This window comes from Seriola aureovittata, chromosome 11, assembly GCF_021018895.1.
Source record: "Seriola aureovittata isolate HTS-2021-v1 ecotype China chromosome 11, ASM2101889v1, whole genome shotgun sequence".
In the NCBI taxonomy this organism is placed as follows: Eukaryota; Metazoa; Chordata; class Actinopteri; order Carangiformes; family Carangidae; genus Seriola; species Seriola aureovittata.
In genome coordinates, this window is record NC_079374.1 from 2,319,112 (window position 1) to 2,345,211 (window position 26,100).

The window sequence follows — 26,100 nt, forward strand, 5'->3', positions numbered from 1 at the left end:
ATCAGCTCTAGCTTCTCTATTAATACTGTGAAAGTATCAAAGCCTCAGTCCACAGAGAAATGCACACAGCCTGTATTCAGAAACTGAGCCTTAAAACCAGCCGTCAGGACTTCTGGAACTTTGTGATGTCACAACAAAGCAGTCACCAAGCCCCGCCCACCTGGACCCACCATCCAAACCTTGCAGGATTTGGTTTCTCTGAGTGTTTTAGTGTTTGTTTATGGATCAACACTTCAAATAAAACACAGAAGAAGAAGAAAATATGGAGCTTTAAACTTGATGAGAAAGATGTCACTCCTGCCTCTGGGAATTTGTGATGGACATTGTTACCATCTTTCCACATTTGATAGACTAAAGGATTAATCAGAAATCTTATTATAAAACTTGATTATAAAAAGACTTTTCTGTGTACTATTCCTTTAATCTGTGTATGTCCCTCCTTCCATGTAATTCCTGGCTGTTTCAGGCTCTCTATAAATAAACTCTACTTCACTGGATCACTGGATGTGTGTGTGTGTGTGTGTGTGTGTGTGTGTGTGTGTGTGTGGTGTGTGTGTGTGTGTGTGTGTGTGTGTGTGAACACTAAGACAAACAGACTGATGTGTGGGTTTGTGGACAGAAACCGTCACTGAGGAGCTCGTCAAGCGATCGTCACAGACTCTTCCCGTCAGACTTTCATAATTAAAACCACTTGTAGGCGGCAATAATGTCGGCCATGATGGAGGGTGCGCCGACACCAGAGAGCATTCCTCTGGTTACTGGATAAAAATATAACTGAGATTATATCATACACAAAAACATGGTCCCTCCTTCTGAGATCACTGAGGTCAAATGTTTTAATTCCAGATAAACAGCGTCTCTGTTGTAAAGCAGCCACCGCACTGTGCTCACTGTTTACAGTGATGGTGGTAGTAATGTTTACTATGACCACAAGCTTTGTTTAGCTGGTTACAGTGGATCAAGCGTTTGGTCATAAACCAAAGTACTGGACAAATTAAAATGTTGACCTGATGATGGCGCTAGAGGAAAAGTCCACGACACTGGACTGGTACTGGTCCATGTTTTCCACACAGGGAGGTGTGTGGACTTTAAAGTGAAGATTTGAAACATGTATGAGATCTGTGCTCAGTGTTGGCAGGTGAGTTGAGGAGGAATCTGAGTCTGGTATCAGGAGAGAAAACTTTGGATCCATCACTTGGTCTGATCCAAGCAGGAAGCCTCCGAATCAGATGCCAAACCATCTCAACTGTCTCAAAAAGAAATGTAAAACCTATCTGAGATCAGTTTAATTTAAAACTGGCTATGATGATGTTTTGTAAAACAGCTGTTTATCTAGGCTGGCTGTTGTACAGTGTTTATATATTGTGACACAAAAGGAAAGTCTGTTTTTGGAAAGCTAATGCTAACTATATTAGCGGATTTTCAAATGACTTGTTAAGGAATAAGATAATGTCAATTAACCATCTTTAGAGGCAGAGAAGCGTCGCAGTATTACTCTGAATTCTTGTTATATGCACATGTGTTGTGCTATCATTGCGGTAACTAAAGCATCTTGCTGCCGTTGTGATGTTTCTGGCTTTAAGGAGCATTTTTCCACCAGCTCTGCAGATACAATCATCAGATTTGAGTTTGAATCTCTAACATTAGACTCCTGCCACCCCGAGCTTGGCCGAACTTTTAAAAACCACTAAAACAGTCAGGGTGGTCTTATCTCAGGGGCTCTCCGGTGCTGGAATAGAGAGTCTGCACAAGTTCAACAAATATTAAATCAAAAACAACATCCCTCCCTTTGTCAGGGCTGCCGTCCAGTCTGCCTGCTCCAAGCCTCCCTGTCGCTGTGTCATCAAGCTGCTCAGCCAGATCAAAGCGCATCAATCCGTCCAGGAGATGCTCATAATAGCGAGGGACAAGCATATGCCACGCTGGGAAAACACAGCAATAAATCCGACAGGCTGGACGAGCTGGGGATGAATCATTCAGAAAACAGTCTGCAGTCGTTCATCATTCTGTTCGACTATCAGCCGGCCGACACCACGAGCTGCAGTCTGTTTTATCGAAGACCCACCGCCATGTTGGAAGACTGACAAGAAACAGTTGTAATGTTTCTGCCTCGTTCTCAATTCATGAGCAGGTTTCATGTTTTCTCTCTGTTTTAAAGAGAGAGGGAAGAGAAGGATGAAGGACGTGAAAGAAGCCTTTAAGTCTTACTGACTTGAACGTGAATTCGCTTCAATGCCAAGAAAAGACACAACAAGATATTTCTACAACCGGCCAGGTGACTATGTAATTTGGTATAAACATTAATAAGGATGATCTCTAATGACTCTGGTTGATCCCCTTTTGTTAACTACATCCATCGGACTGAAGGTTCAACTTGACCAACAGCCTGATTGATGCAAAGGTAGCTCGCAGGCAAAAGTCTGGCTTTGTTGGTTAATAATCTTCACCTGTCCGTCAGGACCTCCAGCGGGCCACGTTTTCATTCCGTTGGATGCAAGAAAAATCTTGCTGATTGTCATGGAACTTGGTTTTTGATTTGCACTACACAATGACTTTTTCTCCAGGACCTTCTTCATGGTCTCAGAGTGCTGCTTGACAGGCAGTGGTAACCTCTGGTCACCACAAGTTTCACAACAGAGACTCTGAACGAGGTCCAGTTAGATTAATGTTCACGACCTTCCACAGGTTGCAGAAAAAGAGTCTCCAGAGGCGGGAGTGGAAGAATTTCGCCTGATTTGAATCACTAGCAGGTGGTTTTCACTTGACAGTTTTGCTCCCTCAACAGATACAGTCAAAGATCTGATTATACATCTACAACATCCGGACATCCACTGTCCAATTGGCAGCAGGTTAAGCCAAAGCACATCTTTTCCTGACCCACGTCCTCCAGCTCTTTCAGGGAGATCGCTCTGCCTTCTCAGACTCAGTAGGATAATCCCTGCAGCATGTTTGGGTCTGCTCTGGGATCTCCTGCCAGTTGGATGTGCTTGGCCCAAACTCCACAGGGAGGCGTCCAGGGGACAGATCCTGATCAGACGCCTGAACCGCCTTAACTGACTCCTTTCAACTTGAAGGAGCAGCAGCTCTGAGTTCCTTCCAGAAGTCTGAGCTCCACACCCTGTTTCCTGGGTTGAGCCCAGCCAACCTGCAGAGGAAGCTCATTTCATCTGCTTGTATCCAAGATCTCATTCTTTCAGTCGTTACCCAAAACTCATGAGGATTGGAATAATGATTCTTACAGGGTTTTTATCAATCCTTGGCCTAATATGTTCAGACACCAGGTAAACACTCGAACACGCTGCTCGCTGTGGACGGTCCCTGACTACCACAGGAGTCCAACAACAAATCACTCCATCAGATTCAGACCAGGAAGGTGGTTCATGCCGATCAAACTCCTCCAGATTTCTCAGTGCGGGAAGGTGGGAGTGTTTAACGTTCCTCGTTTTCAAAATAACAGTCTATGTTTTCTTTAATGTCATATGTTTTCTGCAGCTACCTTCATCAGTCAAGACTGAGGGGGGCCATCGACAAAGAACTGGTTACTGTGCAGATTTGCATATTCGCAAAACATTTGATTCTCAATATTTAACTTGAAAAACACCAATAATTTAACCAACTGCAGGAGAAAAACGTATGCGTATCTCAAGATCTAATTTAAAGTTGTGATTATCAGTTAATTAATTCATTAATTCATCAACAGAAAATCCATCTGCAACTATTTTAATTATCAAGTAATCATCACAGAAAGAATGTCAATGTCTTCCAGAGTTTTTTGAGTCCTCTGTGATTCTTTGTGTTTCTGAACCAGACATCCTGAAGACATCTCACTGGATTCTGGAAAATCTGTCACTATTTCCTGCTGATGTAACAGTAAACAATCAGCAGGTTAATCAATAATGAAAACAGTTGATAGTAAGAGGAGTAAGCGATGTCACATGCTGAGACCAGAGAGAGTATTTCTTTTTCTCTTTACAGCTGGTGCGGTGGTTTTGAACTGGAAGCCCTCCAGTCCCCAGCCCGCCTCCCTCCAGCCTCAGCCCATCAGCAGACAGACGGATGAGCTCCAGAGGCCTGTGGTTGTTCAGTGTGTCACTGACTCATTGCAGACCGTTGGGGACTGGAGGTCACACTGAGGGTTAAGTGTATTTTTGGGGACTGGGACGGGTGTGGCAGAACTCACAGAGGCCTCTGTGGTCATGAATACACCTCCGCATCATGTATTTAGACGGATTGTTCCATCTCTGTGTTTGATCGCAAATCAGACGCTAACCACACCTGACTTTACAACGACACTCAATAAACAACAGAGTCTAAAACTGACCTCTTGAAGTACATAATTCTCTTTTGTAAGATACAAAGGTAAGAAGGGATCATCAGAAAACATCAATTATAAAGGTTTGTTTGATGTGAATTCCACCTTAAGAGAAAGTAAACCAAAGGTTTTCTACCCAAATCTCACCAAACTTTAGGACACGAGTAAGAACTTTCTAAAATCACCATGTCAAGACGACGATTCACTTCTCTCACACACTCACCTTCTGGCAGGACGCAGAGAAGGTTTCGGCGTACGTTGAGTTCTCGCAGAGCTTTGAGTTTGCCGATGTGACGAGGAAGAGCCGTGATCTCGTTGCAGCTGATGTCCTGCAGAGGGCAAGACGACAACACGACAACAACATGTTCACGACTTTCACAGCTCGTGGTTGCAGTTCATTATATTTGAGCCTGTATTACCTGACAGGACACAGTCCGCAGAGTCTGACAACAATATGTTGGAAGCTTTCAAATATTCCCTGATTGCTTGAATAATACCATTACAGTATACTGTATGTAGTTTTATATTGGGATATCACTATATATCACGATATAGAAGATTGTTGGAAGTTCAGCTGAGAAACACCTTATTGAAAAAAATAATAGAATAAAAATAAAAGTGTTTTTGGCTGAAGGATCTGAAAAGGTCACTGAAAACCCTGTTGATCCAAACCTGCCAGTTCTGCTCAATAATTTCCAGCATTATCTGCAACAGCCAGAGATCAAAGAGAGAGATTCACTGGTTTAAACACTTGTATGTTGTCCCTCTGTATCCAACCCCATCTGGTGATCATCATTACATATGTCGAGAAAAACAGTTGGTTATTTCAATTTGAACCATATGAGCTACATTTAAGGCTCGTTTTTCTCTTCTTCTTTTTTTTTTTTTTAAATCTAAGTACAAATAAATCATGAGCACAGATCAAGGTGAAAACTGGGTTGTAAAAATACAGAGCAATATTTTCTGGTTTCTTTTTTTTATTGTCTTGGAAGCAGATTCTGGAGTCTGTTCCCAGTAAACTCAGTAAATGGGTCAAAATGAACAAATTTAAAGGGGCTGTTTGTAGGTTTTGCTATTGGTACATAGCTAATGTTAGCATTAGCAACTGTTTACTCATCAGTTGTTGCAAGTTCAGCATCAAACTTTTACTCACCAACAGCTGTCTCCAGAGGGGGAAAGAAACCCTCTTGTTTTGCTACTATTTCTATCATTTTCTCTACTGAAGTTAGCATGCTAACCAGCTAGCCCCAGCCGGTCACTTTCCGATACCGAGTCACTGTAGCGACCAGGCTGCCCTGAAGAATTAGCAGCTCGTATTATAACCTATTGTAGGTATATTATACTGTAAACGCAGCGATGACTGAAGCTCTCGGCAAGGAACGGTAAGCAAACAGCTGTTAATGCTAACGTTAGCTATGTAGCAATAGCAAAACTTACAAATAGCTGCTTTGAACTTCCAGTGAAAGCAGAGATGTTTGGAATTGGTAAATTAGTGAAACTATCAAAGTGTAGTTTCAACCAGGAAACATAAAGACAGTAAACATCCCAGGTAGTAAGAGATCTAGACGTGATTTAATGAAGCAGAGTGTTGATTTTCTTTTCTTTTTTTTGTTGCAGCTGGTAACAGCACAGATCTGCTGAAAGTTATATTCAATTACTTTACGGTTAAATGACAAAAGCATTTAAATTGAAATCTTTTCATTATTGAAAGTGTTGCACTGGTTCACCAGCAGCAATGGCGACTTGTTTACTTCCACCTTCAACAATGGATTCATATTTAACACGCAGACATACAAACAAAAACATACACTGCACACACGTGTATATAGGAACTCAAACATGACAAACAGTGACACTGTAGCAGGTAGAGAGTGTAAACAGTCTTACCAGCTCCATGAGGCTGTGCAGCTGTCTGATGGTCTCTGGCAGACTCACCAGCTTGTTGTTGCTGGCGTTGAGGACTCTCAGAGGAAGACCACACAGACAGGCCGGCAGAGAGCCCAGCTGGTTACGACTGCAACACAAACACACACATCACTCACTCAACTATCATCAGAAATCATGTGACTTTATTTATATGACACTTTTACATTAAAAGGAAAACAACTTGACAGCCACTTTTCACTTCATCAGAGGCGTAAACTGAGCCGTCAGTGTCAAAGATGCGCACTGCCCCTTTAAATAAAAAGTAAACAATTTAACCAGGCAACAAAACAAAACAAATACTCTCCACTCAGTGCTTCAAACACATAAGTGCACAATAATGAGCAAGTGGAGGCAGGATCCGCTCCTCTAAAGACCACATGAGTATTTTTACTCCGCATCTTCTGGCAGCGTTAAAATGTGGAGACGTGACAATGTGTTGGTTTAATGTCATTTCACATTCACACTCCAGTGTTTACAGCTGCTGGATCTGCACCTCACACACAACAAAGAGCCCCACGAGGAAAACAGGTAGACAGCACTTCCTCTTTCCCTCTATGTACGAAGATGAACTCACATTCTCTGATATGTTGAATATCAATGTTGAAATATTAAAAAAAGATGAATTTTGGGAGTGAAACATATGAAACATGCCTCAGTGCTGCAGCTAAAACACAGGGAGCCATCAGGACTGTAACCAATTATTATCCTAGAATTAGAATTAAAAAGTCTTTATTGTCACTGTGAACTCTGCGTACAACGAAATTAGTTGGTGCATCAGAAAAAGAGACAGACAAGCAACATCAAAAAACACAAAAACAGCTCATTTTCTAATAATAAAAATAAGATAAAAATATACACAAAACACTAAAATAGAGTGTTGGCGATTCTTTTTCTGTTGATCAGATTCATGGTGGTGTGACGTCAGTACAAACACAATGACTTGTTCCCTACAGATCTCCTGCCCATGTCTGTTTGTTCCTGATCCAAGAGCTTCAGTCTGATCTTTTTTATTTCTTTATTACATAACTGCACTTAAACTAGAATAAACCTCTGACAGCTGCCGTACCCAGAGCTCTGAGGCTGAAACTCAAATATTAAAAAACGGCCTGGATCCTGATCCTGATATGACACAGACATGAATAAATATAAATATCTATGTAGAGAGACAGAGCTGCAGCCGTGTGTTGAAGTTTCATATATGCAGGATAAACAGGAAGCAGGAGCTTTACAGGGACTAGCAGCGCCGTGTTTTATCTGAGTTTGTCAGAGGCACCTGAACTAAAGTTAAAGCCTTTTTCCTGTCGACTCATCGTCTCATCACCTCACGCCTGACGCTTCCTCTGTCAGAGGCGAACTTCTGCTTGAAGTAAAGCCTCAACTTTAAACCGCACTAACTACCTTTGTACTGAGGCAGTGATGTGAAGCAGTGATTCTCAGAGTGGGGTCCAGGGACCCTCAGGACCCCAGCAAAGAGGGGCATCATTTATATTCACTATAATTCCATCTTTAAGTAACAATGACAGAATGTGAACAGACTGTTTTGATCATGGGTTTCAAACACTTTCTGTAACAAAACATCTAAAAGTAAAGTATTTTGGCTTGTTTAAACATTAATTTATTAACTTATTATTATTATTTGTGTGATTATTGTAAATGATAAGGGTATCCAGGGTATCTTCACTAAATGTTTGATGATAAATTCATGTTTTCTTCTTCTTCTGTGTTTTATTTGAAGTGTTGCTCCATCAGAAGATATAAAAACCATCTCAGTGTAGTTTTACATCTCCTCTCTCAGGCTTCTCTCTGCAGCTCTAGTAACAACAGGTCGGTGAGCCAATCAGAAGAGAGGAGGCTCTGAGCCTCTCTTCTGATTGGCTGACTGTTTTCTGAGTGATCCAATAAAAATAAAGCAGATTTCAGGTAAAAACACTCAGAGAAACCAAATCCTGCAAGGTTTGGATGGTGGGTCCAGGTGGGCGGGGCTTGATGACTGCTTTGTTGTGACATCACAAAGTTCCAGAAGTCCTGACGGCTGGTTTTAAGGCTCAGTTTCTGAATACAGGCTGTGTGCATTTCTCTGTGGACTGAGGCTTTGATACTTTCACAGTATTAATATAGAAGCTAGAGCTGATCTATAATCACACATGGACACAGACCTTTACACTGGAGGAGCTTTAAAGTCACATTTCTAATATTTTCTTATTCATGTCTGTGAAGCTCTGTGAATATAAATAAATCTGATTGAAGGAAGCAAAGCAAACTGTGTCTTTAATCTCTGAGCAGGAAAACACACACGCAAGCACACATAACTACACACAACACACACTACACAACACTACACACACAAACACACATTTTTACCACAAGACTGTGAAACTCCCTCTGACTCAGCTCTGAAAATAACACTCAGGAAACATAAGTGAGTTTATCCAGCTGTTCACACACACACACGCGCACACACACACACACACACACACACACACACACACACACACACATATATAGAGAGAGACAATGGAAAAAGTAGTGTTACACTTTAAATCTTTCATGTTGGAAAAGCTTCAGAGATTTAACAAAGTACGTGATCGATTGTATAAACTGTGCGTGTGTGCGTGCGTGTGTGCGTACGTGCGTGCGTGCGTGCGTGCGTTTTACGAGCAGCCACATTGTTTGACATGAAACACACAAAACACCACACACTCTGGTTTATTTCTGTTTCACTTTCATATTCATGTTTTTCCATCAGCTTAATTTTCTTTTTCTGTTCAGTGCAACGGCTCATTTTATTTCTATAACACATTTTATTAACAGTGAACTTAATGTGTTTGACTTTCCATTCAATCTTCAGTCGGTGCAGAAGAAGATGAAGCAAAAAGATGAGCTCATTAAAAGATGGAAACCACGTGACCATCTGTTTGTTTCATGTGTTAATGTGAGGAAGGTTCAAGCCTAGTCATCATCAAATCCTGCAAGGTTTGGATGGTGGGTCCAGGTGGGCGGGGCTTGGTGACTGCTTTGTTGTGACATCACAAAGTTCCAGAAGTCCTGACGGCTGGTTTTAAGGCTCAGTTTCTGAATACAGGCTGTGTGCATTTCTCTGTGGAGGAAGCTTCAGCCTCCTCTTCATCACTCCACACACGTTTAAGTCACATGATATATTGCTACTGATAGAAAGTCTGCTCTACTTTTTCTTGATTTCCAATAATATTTCTTAAAATATGTAGAATTAAAAAGTTAAAATATGTAAAATTATCTGGCTGTAAACGAACTTAATGAGCATTTATCACCGTCTGTCGTTCAGTCCATCATTTGTTCCAGACTGAAACATCAATGACTTTTGGAGGACGGCTGTGAAAGGATGGATGGATCCTGCTGACTCAGCTGGGCGTCTGAGGCCGAGCTGCGGTTTGTCTCAGAACCAACGTGTAAAATAATGTCATGTAACTGACCGAAGTGAATCGGCTCAGAGGTAATCTAAATGTACAACAGCCAGCTGGTGATGTGACAAATTTAAACACAAAGAATCAGAGATGAAAACTTCTCTGTTTCAGACTCTTTGTCTTTGAAGACACTAAAAATAAACCACATTATTCCTGTAGAGGAAGAGAGAGCGTCCTTCCTGTTCTGACAGGACAGAGTCTGTGTGTGTGTGTGTGTGTGTGTGTGTGTGTGTGTGTGTGTGTGTGTGTGTCTGCTTTTGTGTGCATGCATCAGAGCTTAAAATTCAAATGTGATTAGCTTCCCTCTCTGTGGTGAGATGTAAAGACCTGCTGTCTATAATGTTTAGGAACATCACACACGTGCACACACACACACACACGCACACACACACGCACACACACTCTCAGCCTTTTATGTTCATGTGCTCCATGCATTTAAATTGTTATCCTGCAAAATCAGCATTTAAAGCCTAATTAAATTGATTATTAAAATTACTAATTTACTCACTAACAGTACCATGACTGTGTGTGTGTGTCTGTGTGTGTGTGTGTGTGTGTGTGTGTGTGTGTGTAGCCCTGCTGTGTCACATCTGTCACAGCCGATCAGCTGATTGATTGAATCCAACCTTCAGCTCCTCAGTTTTTCTGCTATTTATATTCATTTTTTCAAACATTTTACTTTTTGTTTAAGGATTATTTTTAGACCAAACGTGGTTTTTAATCATGTGTTGTGAAACACTCTGTGATGTGTCTTTGCTTGAAATGTGTCAAACAAATAAAGTTCACGTTCCTTGAACCTGGATTCATTTACAGCTGCAGCCAGTGATTATTTTATCAAATGCAGTTCTTGATCAGATTTCTACTGAACAGATAAAAATGATGAGAAAATCTCCTTCAAATGTTTTATATAGTTTTTTAAAAATTATTATATAAAACAGAGAAAAACTGAAAAACTGAGAAACAGGAACCAGAAAATATTTGAAATTTTGGTTTCTTTAGTTTCATTAAAGCTCCTCCAGTGTGAAGGTGTGTGTCCATGTGTAGTGTGATTATAGATCAGCTCTAGCTTCTATATTAATACTGTGAAAGTATCAAAGCCTCAGTCCACAGAGAAATGCACACAGCCTGTATTCAGAAACTGAGCCTTAAAACCAGCCGTCAGGACTTCTGGAACTTTGTGATGTCACAACAAAGCAGTCACCAAGCCCCGCCCACCTGGACCCACCATCCAAACCTTGCAGGATTTGGTTTCTCTGAGTGTTTTTACCTGAAATCTGCTTTATTTTTATTGGATCAGTCAGAAAACAGTCAGCCAATCAGAAGAGAGGCTCAGAGCCTCCTCTCTTCTGATTGGCTCACCGACCTGTTGTTACTAGAGCTCCAGAGAGAAGCCTGAGAGAGGAGATGTAAAACTACACTGAGATAGGTTTTTATATCTTCTGATGGATCAACACTTCAAATAAAACACAGAAGAAGAAGAAAATATGGATCTATAAATAATTATTCAATAATCAGAATAGTTGCTGATTAAGTTTAATTGGTAATTGTTTTGAGTGTATTCTGTCCTTTAAAACTGACCTGGGTCACAGGAAGTTTCATTCACCTGCAGAGAGACAGAGGGAATACCTCGACCTTTAAACACAGCGTGACAGACACCGACACAGTGTGTGTGAAGGTCAGCCCCAGAGGGGTGTGTGTGTGTGTGTTGTTAACTAACAGTCCACTGCACCCGTGCTGTGTGTGCTGACACTTGGCAAGCTCTGCAGCTCACCCTGCAGCATCAATGGGACACCACACACACACACACACACACACACACACACACACACACACACACACACACACACACACACACACACACACACCTGCAGTGACTCACAGTAGTAGCAGCAGCTCAGACAGTGGAAACGCTGCGACCGTAAGCCGACACACAATAACACAGTCTGCTCACAGTACAGGACAATGACAGTGTTTTATTTTAGCTTTGTTCAGTCTGATGCTGCGTTCAGACACACACACAAACACACACACACACACACACACAAACACACACACACACTGATACAGCAACATAGACAACTTGACATTTGGTCGACTGATAAATTAAAATCTAATTAATCTGGTTTTCATGGCTGATTCTCACACTGTTCTTACAAAGGTCATTAAAATGACAAAAATAAAACCTTTGTTGTAATAAATGTAAATATCTTCTGTTCTGTTCCAGTGACTGAGCTGAAACTAACGATTATTTTCATTGTGGATTCATCTGCTGATTATTGTTTAATTTAACTGATTAATCATTTATAACGCTGAATAACCTCTGCAGACGTTTCCTGCACAGAAACACATGAACTGGTTCTAATCACAGGTAAAACAGAGAGTGATCAGCTGATACACTCTCAGTTATTTCAACATGCTAAAGCTAAGCTAGCACAACCCTGAGGCTTTTAGCTGAGATGATCAGAGAACATGTTCCGTTTACAGCGACAGAAAACTAAGAAAAGCAGCAAATTCTCACTCTGGGAAGGAACCAGAGACGGTGTGAAAATGAAACTGACTTCACACTGAACTGTGTTGTTGTTTATACTGTATGAGAACAGACGCCCTGAAGTCAGAGTGTCACAGGCTCGGAGGGAATAACAACGTGCAGGTGAAGTGTGGAAGCTCTGGGTTCAATTATTCCTAACTTGTTTTTCATGTGTGTCTGTGACTCTGAACAAAACTCTGGAGCGTCTGGAAGGGATCAGGATCAGAGAGCTGCTTCCTGTCTGGTGACCATGGTAACAGATTACTACTGGTAAAGTCCTGCATGTGAGATCTGCATCAGTTTACAAACTTCTGTTTCAGAGATAAAGACCAAGACAGACTCACACGCAACAACACAGCTGCTTCCTACCCAGAATGCAACAGCTTCTTAAAATATTAGTCACCAAGTGTGTGTGTGTGTGTGTGTGTGTGTGTGTGTGTGTGTGTGTGTGTCTGTGTGTGTGTGTGTGTCTGTGTGTGTGTGTGTGTGTACCTGATATTTAAGGAGGTGAGCGACTGCAGGCTGATGATGCTGTCTGGGATGGTCCTGATGCAGTTGTGATACAGGTTTAGTGTTTCCAAGGCAACCAGGTTGCAGACCTCTGAGGGGACGTCGGCCAGTCGGTTCTTTGACAGATCTGAAAACACAGGAAGAAAAAAAATCAACAAATGATATCAGAAATACAGATTCATCTACTTGAATAAAAGGTTGTTTTTTTAAATAAACATAGAAAAGAAAAACGAATGGTCGAAGCTGTGTGAACCAGACCTCTGTCACTTTTTCAAAAACTTAACTTCCAATGATTTCAAACGAATTACTGGTTCAAATTCATTTGAAAGCAGAACATACAGTGGAAGAAGAGTCCTCAGATCTGTTGTAGACTTTATGGTCATTTTACCATCTGCTGTGAAGAAGCTGAAATACTTCCACCTGCTCTGATGTTGTGACTGTCGGATCAGCTTTGTTTGACAGCACGGACATAAAATGATGATAATTTACTAAATAAGTGATTTACTGCTCATTAAAGTCAAACACTCAGTGTCAAAGTGAGTGAGGAAGTGATTTCTGGTCTTCATCATCAGGTTGTGACGTCACTGTCCCGTGATAAATCCTCCTTCATGAAGGTTGTAATGATCTGTTTGTGTTGGGTCTGTTTCAGAGAAGCTAACAGAAAATAACAGGTGACATCATGAAGTTTAATCGACACTTCTCTACAACAGTTTAGGATTAGGCTGCATTAGTGTAGCTGGGTGTTCCTAATAAACTGACAGCTGAGTGTGTTTCAGCACAACTGCGGTCAGGCTCAGGGAAGCGAGTGTTTGGCAGAGGGGGGCAGAGGTCACATGCTGAAGGCCAGGCCTGATGACATCACATCCTGCCGCTGCAGCTCCACAACAACAACATGAACTGGAGTCGTATCAGCTGCGGCCAAATAAGGCCAAGAAATGTCAGGGCCCATTATTCCACATTGTTCTGCCGAGGCTGAACTCGAGACACGATTAGTTTCGTTGGAGGAGGAGAGGAGTTCATTTCCTCTGGTGGAAACAATCACAGAGAAGCTGTGGGTGGATTTTTTTTAAATTAAAATCCAAGAATCAACACTGTATCGCTCCTGGAAACAGTCAGACGTGTCCTCGCCCTCACTCAACATGTTTTACACTGTGGACTGAATGAATGGACAGACGTTACAACACGGACAGACAATGGACATGTCAGACAGCCAGGCTTTCATACGTCACAGACCTAAGGAACACATCCTGTCAACTGGTGGCGATGGGAGGGGGGGCTAAATACACCGGACACCCTGTCAGTACAGAGGCAGTTAGCATTAGCACAGCCGCTAACACTGTGTCAGCCAAATAAAAGTCCTACACTAGTTTCAGTACTTACTACATGATGATCTCAGGACCTTAAATCTGCAGTTTTCCTATGGGAGTTTTGCATAGCTGCTACGAAGCTAACTAGCACCAAGAGGAAGTCAAGCTAAGGCTAATCGTTATGCTAGCAGAAGCTATTTAATGACATTTTAACCACATTCTGCAAATATAACTCACCGCTGAGTGTAGAAAGTTTATAAAAAGACCAAAAGGTAACATTGTTCAATCACTGAGTGAGAGGAAGACAGGAAGTCACCTGGCCTAACCCGGATATTTAGTAATCTGCAGATTGGCTATACATCTTGATGCTCTCTGCTCTTTCACCTGTCCACCTGGAGCAGGCAGGTGGTGGGCGGGGCTCAAGGCCTGATCCATGTTTCTCAACCAGGAAGTAAGAGTAGATGAGTTTTTATTCCACTTTTTATTTGGGAAAATCACATTAAAAAAAATATTAATCAGAGGATTTAAAAAGAACCTTCAAACATGTCTAAAGGTCTCAAAGCTGGTTCTGCAGCTGGAACCTTGACAGGAAGTTTTTAAGGGTAGAAGTCATGTTGTGAATTCACACTTCAGCCCCACAGGTTTATGTTCTGACACCCACGAGCCTCGGCCACCGTTGCCATGGAGAAGAATCAGAGAGAGGCTCTGACAGCTCAAAATGCTTCGTCACCATGGTAACTGAATTCATCCAAAACTGACCCAGAATCACAAAGTAAATTAGTATATCAATCAATCGATTAATCTGCAAGAGAAATTAATTTTAGTAATTCTTTTAATGTGCTGTTTCTACTTTATTATTTATATGATAATAAACTGAAAACCTTTAATTAATAAAAGGAATAAACAGGAGATTATTCGATAATGAAAATAATTATTAGCTGCAGTGTAAACGTTAGCTTCTGTCACACATAACAGAATATGAGGCTGTGGTTGGATGTTTCTGGTCAAAATGCACCTTGGGAGTTGTAGTTAGACCTGAACCTCAGATTCTTTTATCAAAGAGTCGAGCTCAACAACAACATGTTTTATACTGATGATTCAACCAGGAGTCAGGTAACGTTGCTATGGGAACAATGAATGGGACTTCTACCTCCACAACCAGGGACACCTGATATAGCTCCTCCCACTCAGCAGCTCTATTAAAAGTGGATTTCTGGTCACTAAATAAACACATGAACCACCAGCGGGATCTGTAGTAAAGAACAGACACGGGTCCATTTCTGCTTTAAACCCAATCTATGAAGCCTGTTCAATAAAACACAACATGTAAATCAGACAGATTGTGATGAGATATATATACACGTGTATCTCAATTAAATCATATTCATTAAGTTAAGAAAATGAATAAATAAAATAAAATAAAATAACACAAGGCTACATGAATAAATACACAAATAATTAATTATTCAGTCGGAGGTAACAGGGAGAAAGTTTCCATAATTTTCAAAAGCTTATTAATCTTTTTGTTGTTTATTAAACCGATTGATTTGATAAAAGAATTTAGTTCAAGGAGAAAAAGGGAAAAAAAATTGGATTTGATTTGTCAAATTTCTGTTTGTGGATAAAGAATCAATTCGAATTATGAAATTAATTAGATATTCAACAGCCCCATCAACTGGATTATCATGGTAACAAATAATATCTTTAAGGCTGAGGGAGGAGAGAGAGTTAACAGCTTCAAAACAGTGAGACACGAGATCTCTCCAGAACTTGACCATGAAAACACAGGTGAGAAATAGTTCAAAGAATCAGTGTCTGGAGATTTGACACTTTTCCTCTGATCTGTATTTGACTGTAACCAGCAGATGATGTTGCTCCAAAGACCAAAGTCTGAGCTCCACACAGACCTGACTGAACAACCTGCAGCTGAGCTGCTGTCAGTAAACAGTGAAACGTGGTCAATCGATCGCAGCTGCGTCTGAGCATCAAATGCACAGGCAGCGTTGCATCATGGGTCACGCATTCACAGGAAGTGCTATTTAAAACCGTGTGGTTGAGAAACAATGAGCCAGTCAGTCCTGCTTTCATCCTCCGAGCAAACAGCAGCAGTCTGACTCAACTGCTGGCTGCAAACACACGGCTGTTACTGGCAGTGTGTGTGTGTGTGTGCGTGCGTGTGTGTGTGTGTGTGTGTGTGTGTGTGTGTGTGTGTGTGTGAAATACCATCACATTTCTTTAACTTCTACAATAATACAGTGGAAATGGTAATGTGGTGAATGCTGCAACAACCTTAATGAAAAACACTCGTACTGCAAAACATTAGACACACACACACACACACACACACACACACACACAGAGTCAGAGAGAGGGAGGCATTAAGGGCACATCGATCTCACAGACACACATCTGTCAGGTTACATTTTACTGTTGACACATGATGTCATGTGAGGTGACACAAGTGGTCACAGAGGCCTAAGGTCATTTACACCATGAGACAGACACACACACACACACACACACACACACAGCTGCCCTGGCCTCACTGACACATCAGCAGTATAATACACAGATATATTTAACTCGATACAGTCCAGCAGAACTATCACGATATACGATATCATAATGAAGAATATAATTATGCTGTTGTATATTATGATAATTATTATTTGTTTAATAATACATAATTGTATTATTGTAGATAATGTGATATATATATATATTATGAAAAATATGTGTTTAGATTATATTATGTTTCAGGTTTTTTATAATACATAATTGTATTATTGTAATTTATGTTTCAAATCATTATTTTTCTTAATATTGCATATGGTGGGAAATATAACTTTATTCAACACTATCCATTATCATGCAAAGACTTGTTCAGAAAACAACTCACGTCTGATTTACAACCTAAACAACAGCAGTACGGAGGAGCTGTGTGATGTCAGTGTGGCAGGTCACTGTTGATCTGTGACGTTTGATTGACGTCCAGCAGCCTGTAAACATCTGTATCGGACACAAAGCTGCTCCTACTACAGTAAAGCCTGCGAGCCAGATAATCAATTAGAGATTTGTGGCCTCATTCACACGTCACATGCCCAGCGTGCTCTTCCCTATGAACAAGAATCAATGACACTATCCAATACTTTACAATCAGACCATGAAAACGACATGAAGATTTACTAAATCCTGACACCACCCGAGGAGCTAAACGAGTGACAAAGAGCCGCTGCTCCATCCAGAACTCTCAGTCTGTCGGGGGATTCAACCCACCAGCTCCTCTCACCTCCAGGACTCTTCCATGACTCGTCTCTAAAATCTCTAAAAGCTCTGAGGCGTTTCAGGGGAGGCGAGCTGAGTCAGTGTGGGAGTTGAAGGCCAAATTCCCTTCGGTTAACTTGTTTCGACCTGCAGCGTCAAACACCCGGACCCAGCAGTGAGCAGCTCCTCCAGGTTTCAGTCTGTTCTGGTCCTGATCCTCAGCTGCTGATAATCACCGGCACAAAGGTGCATTTATCCTGAAGTGGTGGAGGCGTCGACATGGAGCACTGCTGCAGACACCACATCACTGCGCCCACAGCTAAACTTTAAAGAAGACATACTTCCTGTTTTAGACAGAGACAAACTTCCTCACGGCCGGTTGCGCAAAACACCTTAAGTTTTTCTACTTAAGGTTTAATTTCTCCTTAGCTGAATGAGTGACTTAAGGGTGTTGCAGGTTTCATTAGTTAAGGAAAAAAATGAAGGCATTTGCAGCAGTGAAAGAGATTTTACAGCAGTAAAATTGTGGGTGTCTTTCTGTCGTGGACTCTCACTCAATCACTTCATTTATCACCTTAAACTCAAACATGTTGGAGACAGAGTCAGAGGTTCCTTCAGTGTTTTTCCTTCACTAAGGTCTTTTGTGCAACGGTTTAACAGATTATAAGTGATAAGACTAAGATAAGGAGAAAACTTTAAATACTTAATCAACATTTTCAGAATAAAACTTGAGGGTGTTTTGTGCAACTGTTTTTTATTCTAAAGACACACAAACTCTTCAAGGAAAATCTTAACTTAAGGTCTTTTGTTCAACGGTTTAACTGACTTTAAGTGATTCCTTAAGTAGGAAAAAAAACCTTAAATACTCATATGAAGATGTTAAGAAAACCCTAACTCAGACTTTAAGGAAACAGTTCTTCACGTGGAGGTCCCCTGGAGGTCATCAGGTCACAGGAAGCGAAACTAAATTATTCTCCTACCCACTGTTTTGTTTCCAGCTCTGAGTATCGTGTGAATTACACACGTCCTATTATTCTCTGCCGCCTTCTGATGTTGTGTTTCAGGCTTTCATGTTTTTATTTGACTCACTCCTCTAAAGTTTTCTGTTGCGTTTAAACTTTAAGTGAACTGTATGAAAAGCACTTCGACAGATGGAGGTGAGATGAGTCCGTCTTCTGTGAGAGTCCTGATGCAGTGAATACAAACACACACACACACACACACACACACACACACACCACACCCTGTGAAGCAGGAACGGAGCTTCCTGTGTTAATAGCAGCGCTCGCCATCTCTTACGAAACAGGAGGTGATCTCCTTCGGGGTCGTGAAGGAGGTCAGTGTTGTCAAGGTGTGACCTTTGACTCCTGGAACAGGAAGGAGAAGAGAAACGCTGAGAGGAAGACACAGAGTTTCCTTCACCCAAAACTTGAATCAGCATCATTTCTGATACAAGAAAAACCTCTGCAGTAAATGAATATACAGGAGACTTTACTGCACAGGAAGTAACTCTAGTTTGGCAGCTGATTTAATTAATTAAACCTCCATTAATCCACTTAAGACCATATAAAAAAGATTCTGCCTACAACTACAGAACTTGCCATTTATCATGTTTTTAACTTGTCTATCGCAGTAATCCAGTGATGGCTGTCTGTACGTCCGCAGGTTCACTGCTAACAGGAAGAGCTAAATGCTAATTCAGCATCATTTTCATGGTCTCAGTTCGACAAAATGTAAAGAAATATGGGCTAAAAAACGTGACTCAAGTTGTAATTTTCAGTTTACACCCCCAAAGCATCATGGGAACTATAGCTCCGAAACTAAACCAACATTAACTTTTTCCATGTTGAACAATCAACATTTCTCTGAGGGCAGAGTTGTTCAAATGAACATTTACTGATGTTTATATAAGACCAGAGCGTTGGTACTGACAACAAAATAAAACTTTCTCTGTTCCTTTAAATCAGGAAATACAATGTCAGTTCTCACAAAGCTATTTACCTGAACTACAGAGAGAACCAGGCTTTTATTTTAGTAAGACGACTTCCTGTTTCCTGATCTTCTCCCATTGAACTAATAACAACAGTCGTATCGTTCTGAATTTAATTCTCTTTTCTTGTTTTTTCAGTCCCTGTTAAGCTCCTGTCAATGAACCTCCAACTTCCTGCAGAGATATTTCACATTAAAAGTCTTTCAGCAGCTCAGAGGGCAAAATCCCTCCGATTCCCGGCCGTTTTTTAGTTCCACAACATCTGGAGGAAATGTTGAATTTCATCATCAATACTTTGACAACAGAGGAAAAACAAAGAGGACTTAAACAACTGGAAATAATTAGAGAAACAGCAGAGCAGTGATTGTGTTGTTTTCCTGCAGGACATCATCAGGAATATTTGTGCTTCTTCGCCTCATTTTACAACATTTTCTCAATGTTTCACTGTTTCATTTTGAATTAAAACACATAATCCTCCTGACTGTGATCGGAATAATTGATCAGCTTCAGACTCTGTCAGTGATTAAAGTCCTGGACCCTGATTACACGAGCTGCTTGATATTCAAGTTCATTTAAAGGCATGTGAAGCATCTCACAGGAAACAGGTGATACAGTGTTTGTTGTATGACGAGGTGTGACCCCATTGTCCTGAGGTTTTATTTCCATGGCAACTGTTCCCTACACCACTCGTGTTTTCATCGAGGGTTGACCCCGCGACCTCTGTGACCCCGAATCAGACGACACAAGTGAAATCTTCCAGCCGGTCTGAGAGGCGGAACCCGGTGAAGGGACGATGGCGGCAGAATTTGCCCGTGGTTGTAAACGGTTTATTGCAGCGTACGAAGACGCCATGTGAGCGGCGATGTGAACTGTGTGACCGCAGACAAAGACTCGTACTGTACAAACACTCAGACGCAGAGCAGGAATGTGGAGGCCGAGCAGCTGAGACACAAGAATGTTTCCTGCCCACTGATTAACACTGAGCTCTGTCATCTAACGACGCCACGGCACGGCCGCGAGGAGGGAGGGAGGGAGGGAGGGAGGGGGCGAGGAAGGAAGGGAGAGGAAAGGAAAGAGGACAAAAGGAATGATAAAAGTTCAAACTGAAACAATCTGTTGAGGTTTTTATTTCATCAGGATGAGTGTGTGTGTGTGTGTGTGTGTGTGTGTGTGTGTTGACTGTTCAGGGTCTCACTCAGGACACGTCAACCAGAGATCTAATTAACGACCCTATGATTAATGGTCGGCGCGCTCATCTCTGTTTCCTGGTGGAAGGACGTGAAGTACAGAGACACACGCCAGGTGGAAAGGTGAGTGTGTCCCACGTCTGAAATACTGCAGGTGTGTGTCGTGGGAAAACACCTGAGCCTTTATTTCACACTTTAAATCCCACACGTGTGACGGGTTGTTCTAGCTCCACTGATGATGAGTGAAGATGAGTGTGTCTGTCTTCCCGCTCTTTACGATCTGATGGTCTCGAATGAAAACCGGCCGATAATGATCGACGGCCGATCGATCAGTCGGGGCGTCCCTCTCGTGTTTACGTGTTTACAGCAGGAAAAGGGGCAAAGATTAGCGAGTTCACCCGGACGCTGTGTTTACATCACACACACAGAGAGTCATGTGACCCAGGTGTGAGTGCTGATTGTTCCCTTTTCCATTCCTGATAAAAGCCTGATGTTAGTGAGTGTTTGACCAGTGAGAGAGAGAAAGAATCTACAGTCTGCAGAGTCAGGTCGTCTGGTAGTGTCTGCAGTAAGTATATACCATGTGTGTGTGTGTGTGTGTGTGGTGTGTGTGTGTGTGTGTGTGTGTGTGTGTGTGTGTGTGTGGTGTAAAGCCTGTCATTACTGTGCTGCAGGGAGGAGTCTCGCCTTTTCCTGCACAACCAGAGGATGCAGCTGCAACACACACACACACACACACACACACACAACACACACACACACACACACACACACACACACACACACACACACACACACACACACACACACACCACACACACACACACACACACACACACACACACACACACACACACACGAGTAGCACAGTCTCAAACTGGTCAATTAGCAGAGTCTCACCCTCAGTGTTATAGCCAGAAGTGTTATAATTATTGCTTTGGTTCATCATCATCATCATCATCATCATCATCATCATCATCATCATCATGAGTCAAAAACTATTCTCATGAACATCTGTAGGAAACACCCAGAGAGACAGAGAGAGAGAGAGACAGAGAGGGAGAGAGACAGAGAGAGAGAGAGAGAGGGAGAGAGACAGAGAGAGAGAGAGAGACAGAGAGAGAGAGACAGAGAGAGAGAGAGGGAGAGAGACAGAGAGAGAGACAGAGAGAGAGAGAGAGACAGAGAGAGAGAGAGAGAGACAGAGAGAGAGACAGAGAGAGAGAGACAGAGAGAGAGACAATAAGGAGAGGAAATGAAGAGTCAGGGATTAAACAGCTGAGCAAAAGCCTGAGTGAACACTGTAGTGACTCTGTCGTTACTGCTACACACACTCACACACAACACACACACACCACACACACAACACACACACACACACAGACACACACACACACAACACACACACACAACACACACACAGACACAGACACAGACACACACACACACACACACACACACACACACACACACACACACACAGACACACACACACACACACAGACACACACACACACACACACACACACACACACACACACACACACAGACACACACACACACACACACACACACACCACACACACACAGACAACACACACACACACACACACACCACACACACACAGACACACACACACACACACACACACACACACACACACACACACAGGAAAACCACTTTCCTGGGTGTTTTCTCACAGGCTGTGGTGCTGTGTCGGTCAGAGAGCGGTCGCCTCAGTCGAGTCTGTGAGTCGACATGTTGAACGCTCGTCTCTCTGACAGACTGTAACGTTACAACCCGAGTCTCGTCTTCAGAACGACTGAACCACAAAACCAACACGAACGGATCAGAAACATCTTCATCAGCTGCCAAAACTCACAACACCACACAAGTGTTTCCAGGGGACAGGAAACAGTGACGGACCAGGGACACAGTCGTCGTTCCATGATTTTAACTTCAAAAGTCACTAAACAAGTGCGTCCCTGTCAGGTCCGTCACTGTTTCCTGTCCCCTGGAAACACTTGTGTGGTGTTGTGAGTTTTGGCAGCTGATGAAGATGTTTCTGATCAGTTTGTGTTTTGTCTGTTTGCATGTGTTTTCTTCTGACTACAGAGGAAACTAATGTCCAGGATGCTGAAGGTGCTGCTGGGAGAAAAACACACGATGCTGATGCTGATGCTGATGCTGATGCTGATGCTGATGCTGATGATGATGATGATGATGAAAAGCTGCTTTGTTTCAGCAGATGCAGCATTCAGCTCTGATATCAGTAACTACAACTGCTGCCACTTCACAGTCTGATGTTTCATCAAGTCGGAAAAAACATGGAAATAAAAAAGTTGTTTTCATCTTAAACACAGAAAAAAATCAATGTAAAAATATATTAATATTGAACAGAGCAGAAGCAGCTTCCACTGACGAGACGACAGCAGGAAAATTTCACATCTGCCCCTGAACATGAGAATGAATATGTGATGTTACTGCACAAGGAAGAAAAGAAAAAAAGAAAAAAAGAAAAAAATAGACAGAAAAAAAAACTGAAATACAAAGAAAAAAGAAAAGAAAAGAAAGAAAGTGAATGGAGGAGGATGATAGAAGCTGAAGTCGCCATGACGACCACATGAGACTTTCTGCATGGATGCAGAGTCACATGTCTGTGCAAACATGCATGTGTGTGCGAGTCTGAGAGTGTGTGTGTGTGTGTGTGTGTGTGTGTGTGTGTGTGTGTTTCATGTTAATCTTCGGGCAAAAAATACATATTTGCAGTTCATCCAAGTGTTTCCATTTCTAAACATAGATCCACTGTGTGTTTGTGTGTGTGTGTGTGTAGGAATAGCTGGTCCTCCCACAAGAATTTGACATGACCTATTTCTCGACCCACGTCCATCTGCCACAACCTCACTCACACACACACACACACACACACACACACACACACACACACACACACACACACACACACACACACACACACACACACACACACACACACACACACACACACACACACACACACATTCACAATAAAAACATACAAAAAATACCAGACTTGCTTTATAAGGTCTGTTTATGGGAGGAAAACACACACACACACACACACACACACACACACACACACACACACACACACACACACACACACACACACACACACACACACACACACACACACACACACACACAGATTGTTTTCCTGTGCTACTGGAACATTCTTCGTCCTTCAGGAGATTTTTTTGACTCAGAAAATGTTCTCAGGTCGACTTTGTGTTGACTCTGCTGAAAACAGCTCTGTTGTTACAGACAGTGTGTGTGTAGCTGATGTATCCACGGTGACGTAGAGCGAGGTCATCTGATTGGCTCGCTGTTTTCTGACTGATCCAATAAAAATGTATCAGATTTCAGGTAAAAACACTCAGAGAAACCAAATCCTGCAAGGTTTGGATGGTGGGTCCAGGTGGGCGGGGCTTGGTGACTGCTTTGTTGTGACATCACAAAGTTCCAGAAGTCCTGACGGCTGGTTTTAAGGCTCAGTTTCTGAATACAGGCTGTGTGCATTTCTCTGTGGACTGAGGCTTTGATACTTTCACAGTATTAATATAGAAGCTAGAGCTGATCTATAATCACACTACACATGGACACAGACCTTTACACTGAAGGAGCTTTAAAATCCTTTAAATAGTGAATCAGAACTTTGTTTCCATCTGCTTCTCTTCCTCTTCTCTCTCTCCTCTCTCTCACCTCCTCGTCCTGTTTCCTTCGCTCCATTTGTCTCTGAATCTCCATGTTTTGTTCTCCAGCACATGAACTGACTGTTACATAACAGCGAGCAGTTCAAGTGAACATCCACCCACCACCTCACTCTGCCTCTCTCTGTGAACACACAGCCACAGCTGAGGGTCTAATTCCCCTTTTTGGACAAAACAAACACAGAGGAAACGATGTATGTGTGTGTTTGTTTTGTCGCCCTGTTATTTACTCGTGATGCGGTGGAGGACGATGTTTGGTCGCCCCGCTGCTCCGACGCTCGTCCCACTTTCCCGCCTCCTTGGAAGGAAAAGTAGGACGAGAGCAGAACACCCACAAAGATCAGTCTGGGATTTTATCATGCTCACACACACAAGCACACACACACACACGCACACACACACACACACACACACACACACACACACACACACACACACACACACACACACACACACACACACACACACACACGCACACACACACACACACACACACACACACGGCTCCACAAGGTTGGCTAATTAAGCGGATACAGCAGTTATACATGTAATTGTTAATGGCTGGAAGGTGGAGTGAAAAGACTGTGGCTGCAGGTTTGCAAATTAGAAACACTGACAGAGCAACAGCCTGGAAACACACACACACACACCACACACACACACACACACACACACACACACACAGGATGTAGGTTATGAATGGTCTCAGTAGGACAGTCAGTTAAAGGCATTTTGAGCACTGCGCTGTGGAAACCTGGTGCCTACATTACCTCTTCTTCCACTTTCTGTTCTCTAATCATCATCATCATCATCATCATCATCATCATCGCCCCCTCACAGGTCAAAGGTCATGATTCAACGCAGACAAATCAAACATGTTTAAATGATCTTACGAGGACGACAGCTGAATCTACAGACTGTGTGTTCATGAAGGAGATAAAATCACACAGAGTGAATAAATGACTCATCAGGTTAATAAACACACAGGGAACTCTGTCTCCACACACACACACACACACCGCCGCATCACAGCTTTACAATCCCTGACCTTTGACCCCGTCACAACAACTATACTGTTGTTCAGTTTGTCCAGAGTTCGTCCGGTCGACTCATAAAGCGTCCAAACACAGACAACACTTTATTACTATTCATCAGGTCAGTCAGTGTGTCCTGCAGAGAGATCACATGACTGCAGCTAATTACTTTCACTATTGATTAATCTGCCAGTTATATTCTCAATTAATGAAATGTCATGTTTCGTCTGACCACAGTCTAAAGATATTCTCCTCACAGAGAAATAAATCTCAATTTAACAGAATGAAAAACCGTTTTTTTGGCATTGACTCAGGTGATTAATAGATTATCAGAATCCTGGCAGATTGACTGATCGATCAATCGACTAATCGCTGCAGCTTCAATAAAAACAACAACCAGTTTTCACATAAATCATCACAAGAGGCAGAGACAGTTTTGTGTGTGAATGTGAATTAGTGTGTGTGTGTGTGTGTGTGTGTGTGTGTGTGTGTGTGTTCACTGACTATGAGTAAAGGTCAAAGGCGTCAATCAGGAGAACAGTGTTGAGGAAAACACTAGAAGGTCAAATCAATAAAGCAGCAGCAGCTCGTCTGTAAACTCCCAGATTCCCAAATATAAGATTCCAGGACGTTTCCAGTGACGGTCCTTGAATAATATTCCAGGAATTCCAGGACCCTCGCAGCACAACAGTCACCCTCCTCTTTCTTTCCTTCGCGTCCGTCTCCAACACCATGTGACACCATGTGCTCGTTCCCTACAGTCAACAACAGGCTGATGTTGATGTTTAAATAACATAGATACAGATATTTCCCCCCATGTGTGATACATTTCTCATAATATCATGAGACACAA

General features: G+C 42.2%; 1 protein-coding gene across 9 annotated transcripts in view; it reads right to left on the reverse strand.

The window, feature by feature from the left end:
- The window catches only part of lrch1 (leucine-rich repeats and calponin homology (CH) domain containing 1), a 313,647-nt gene that overhangs the window by 271,024 nt on the left and 16,523 nt on the right, over positions 1-26,100 (reverse strand). For all 9 annotated transcript variants that reach the window (XR_008829092.1, XR_008829091.1, XM_056389989.1 and 6 more), the window contains exons 2-4: positions 12,698-12,842; positions 6,200-6,326; positions 4,536-4,641 (exon numbers count right to left, since the gene is read on the reverse strand). Coding sequence is in view for 7 of the 9 variants with exons in the window: in XM_056389989.1 (XP_056245964.1) it covers positions 4,536-4,641; positions 6,200-6,326; positions 12,698-12,842 (378 nt within the window). In the remaining 2 variants the exon portion in view is untranslated. The remainder of the gene's footprint in view (positions 1-4,535; positions 4,642-6,199; positions 6,327-12,697; positions 12,843-26,100) is intronic.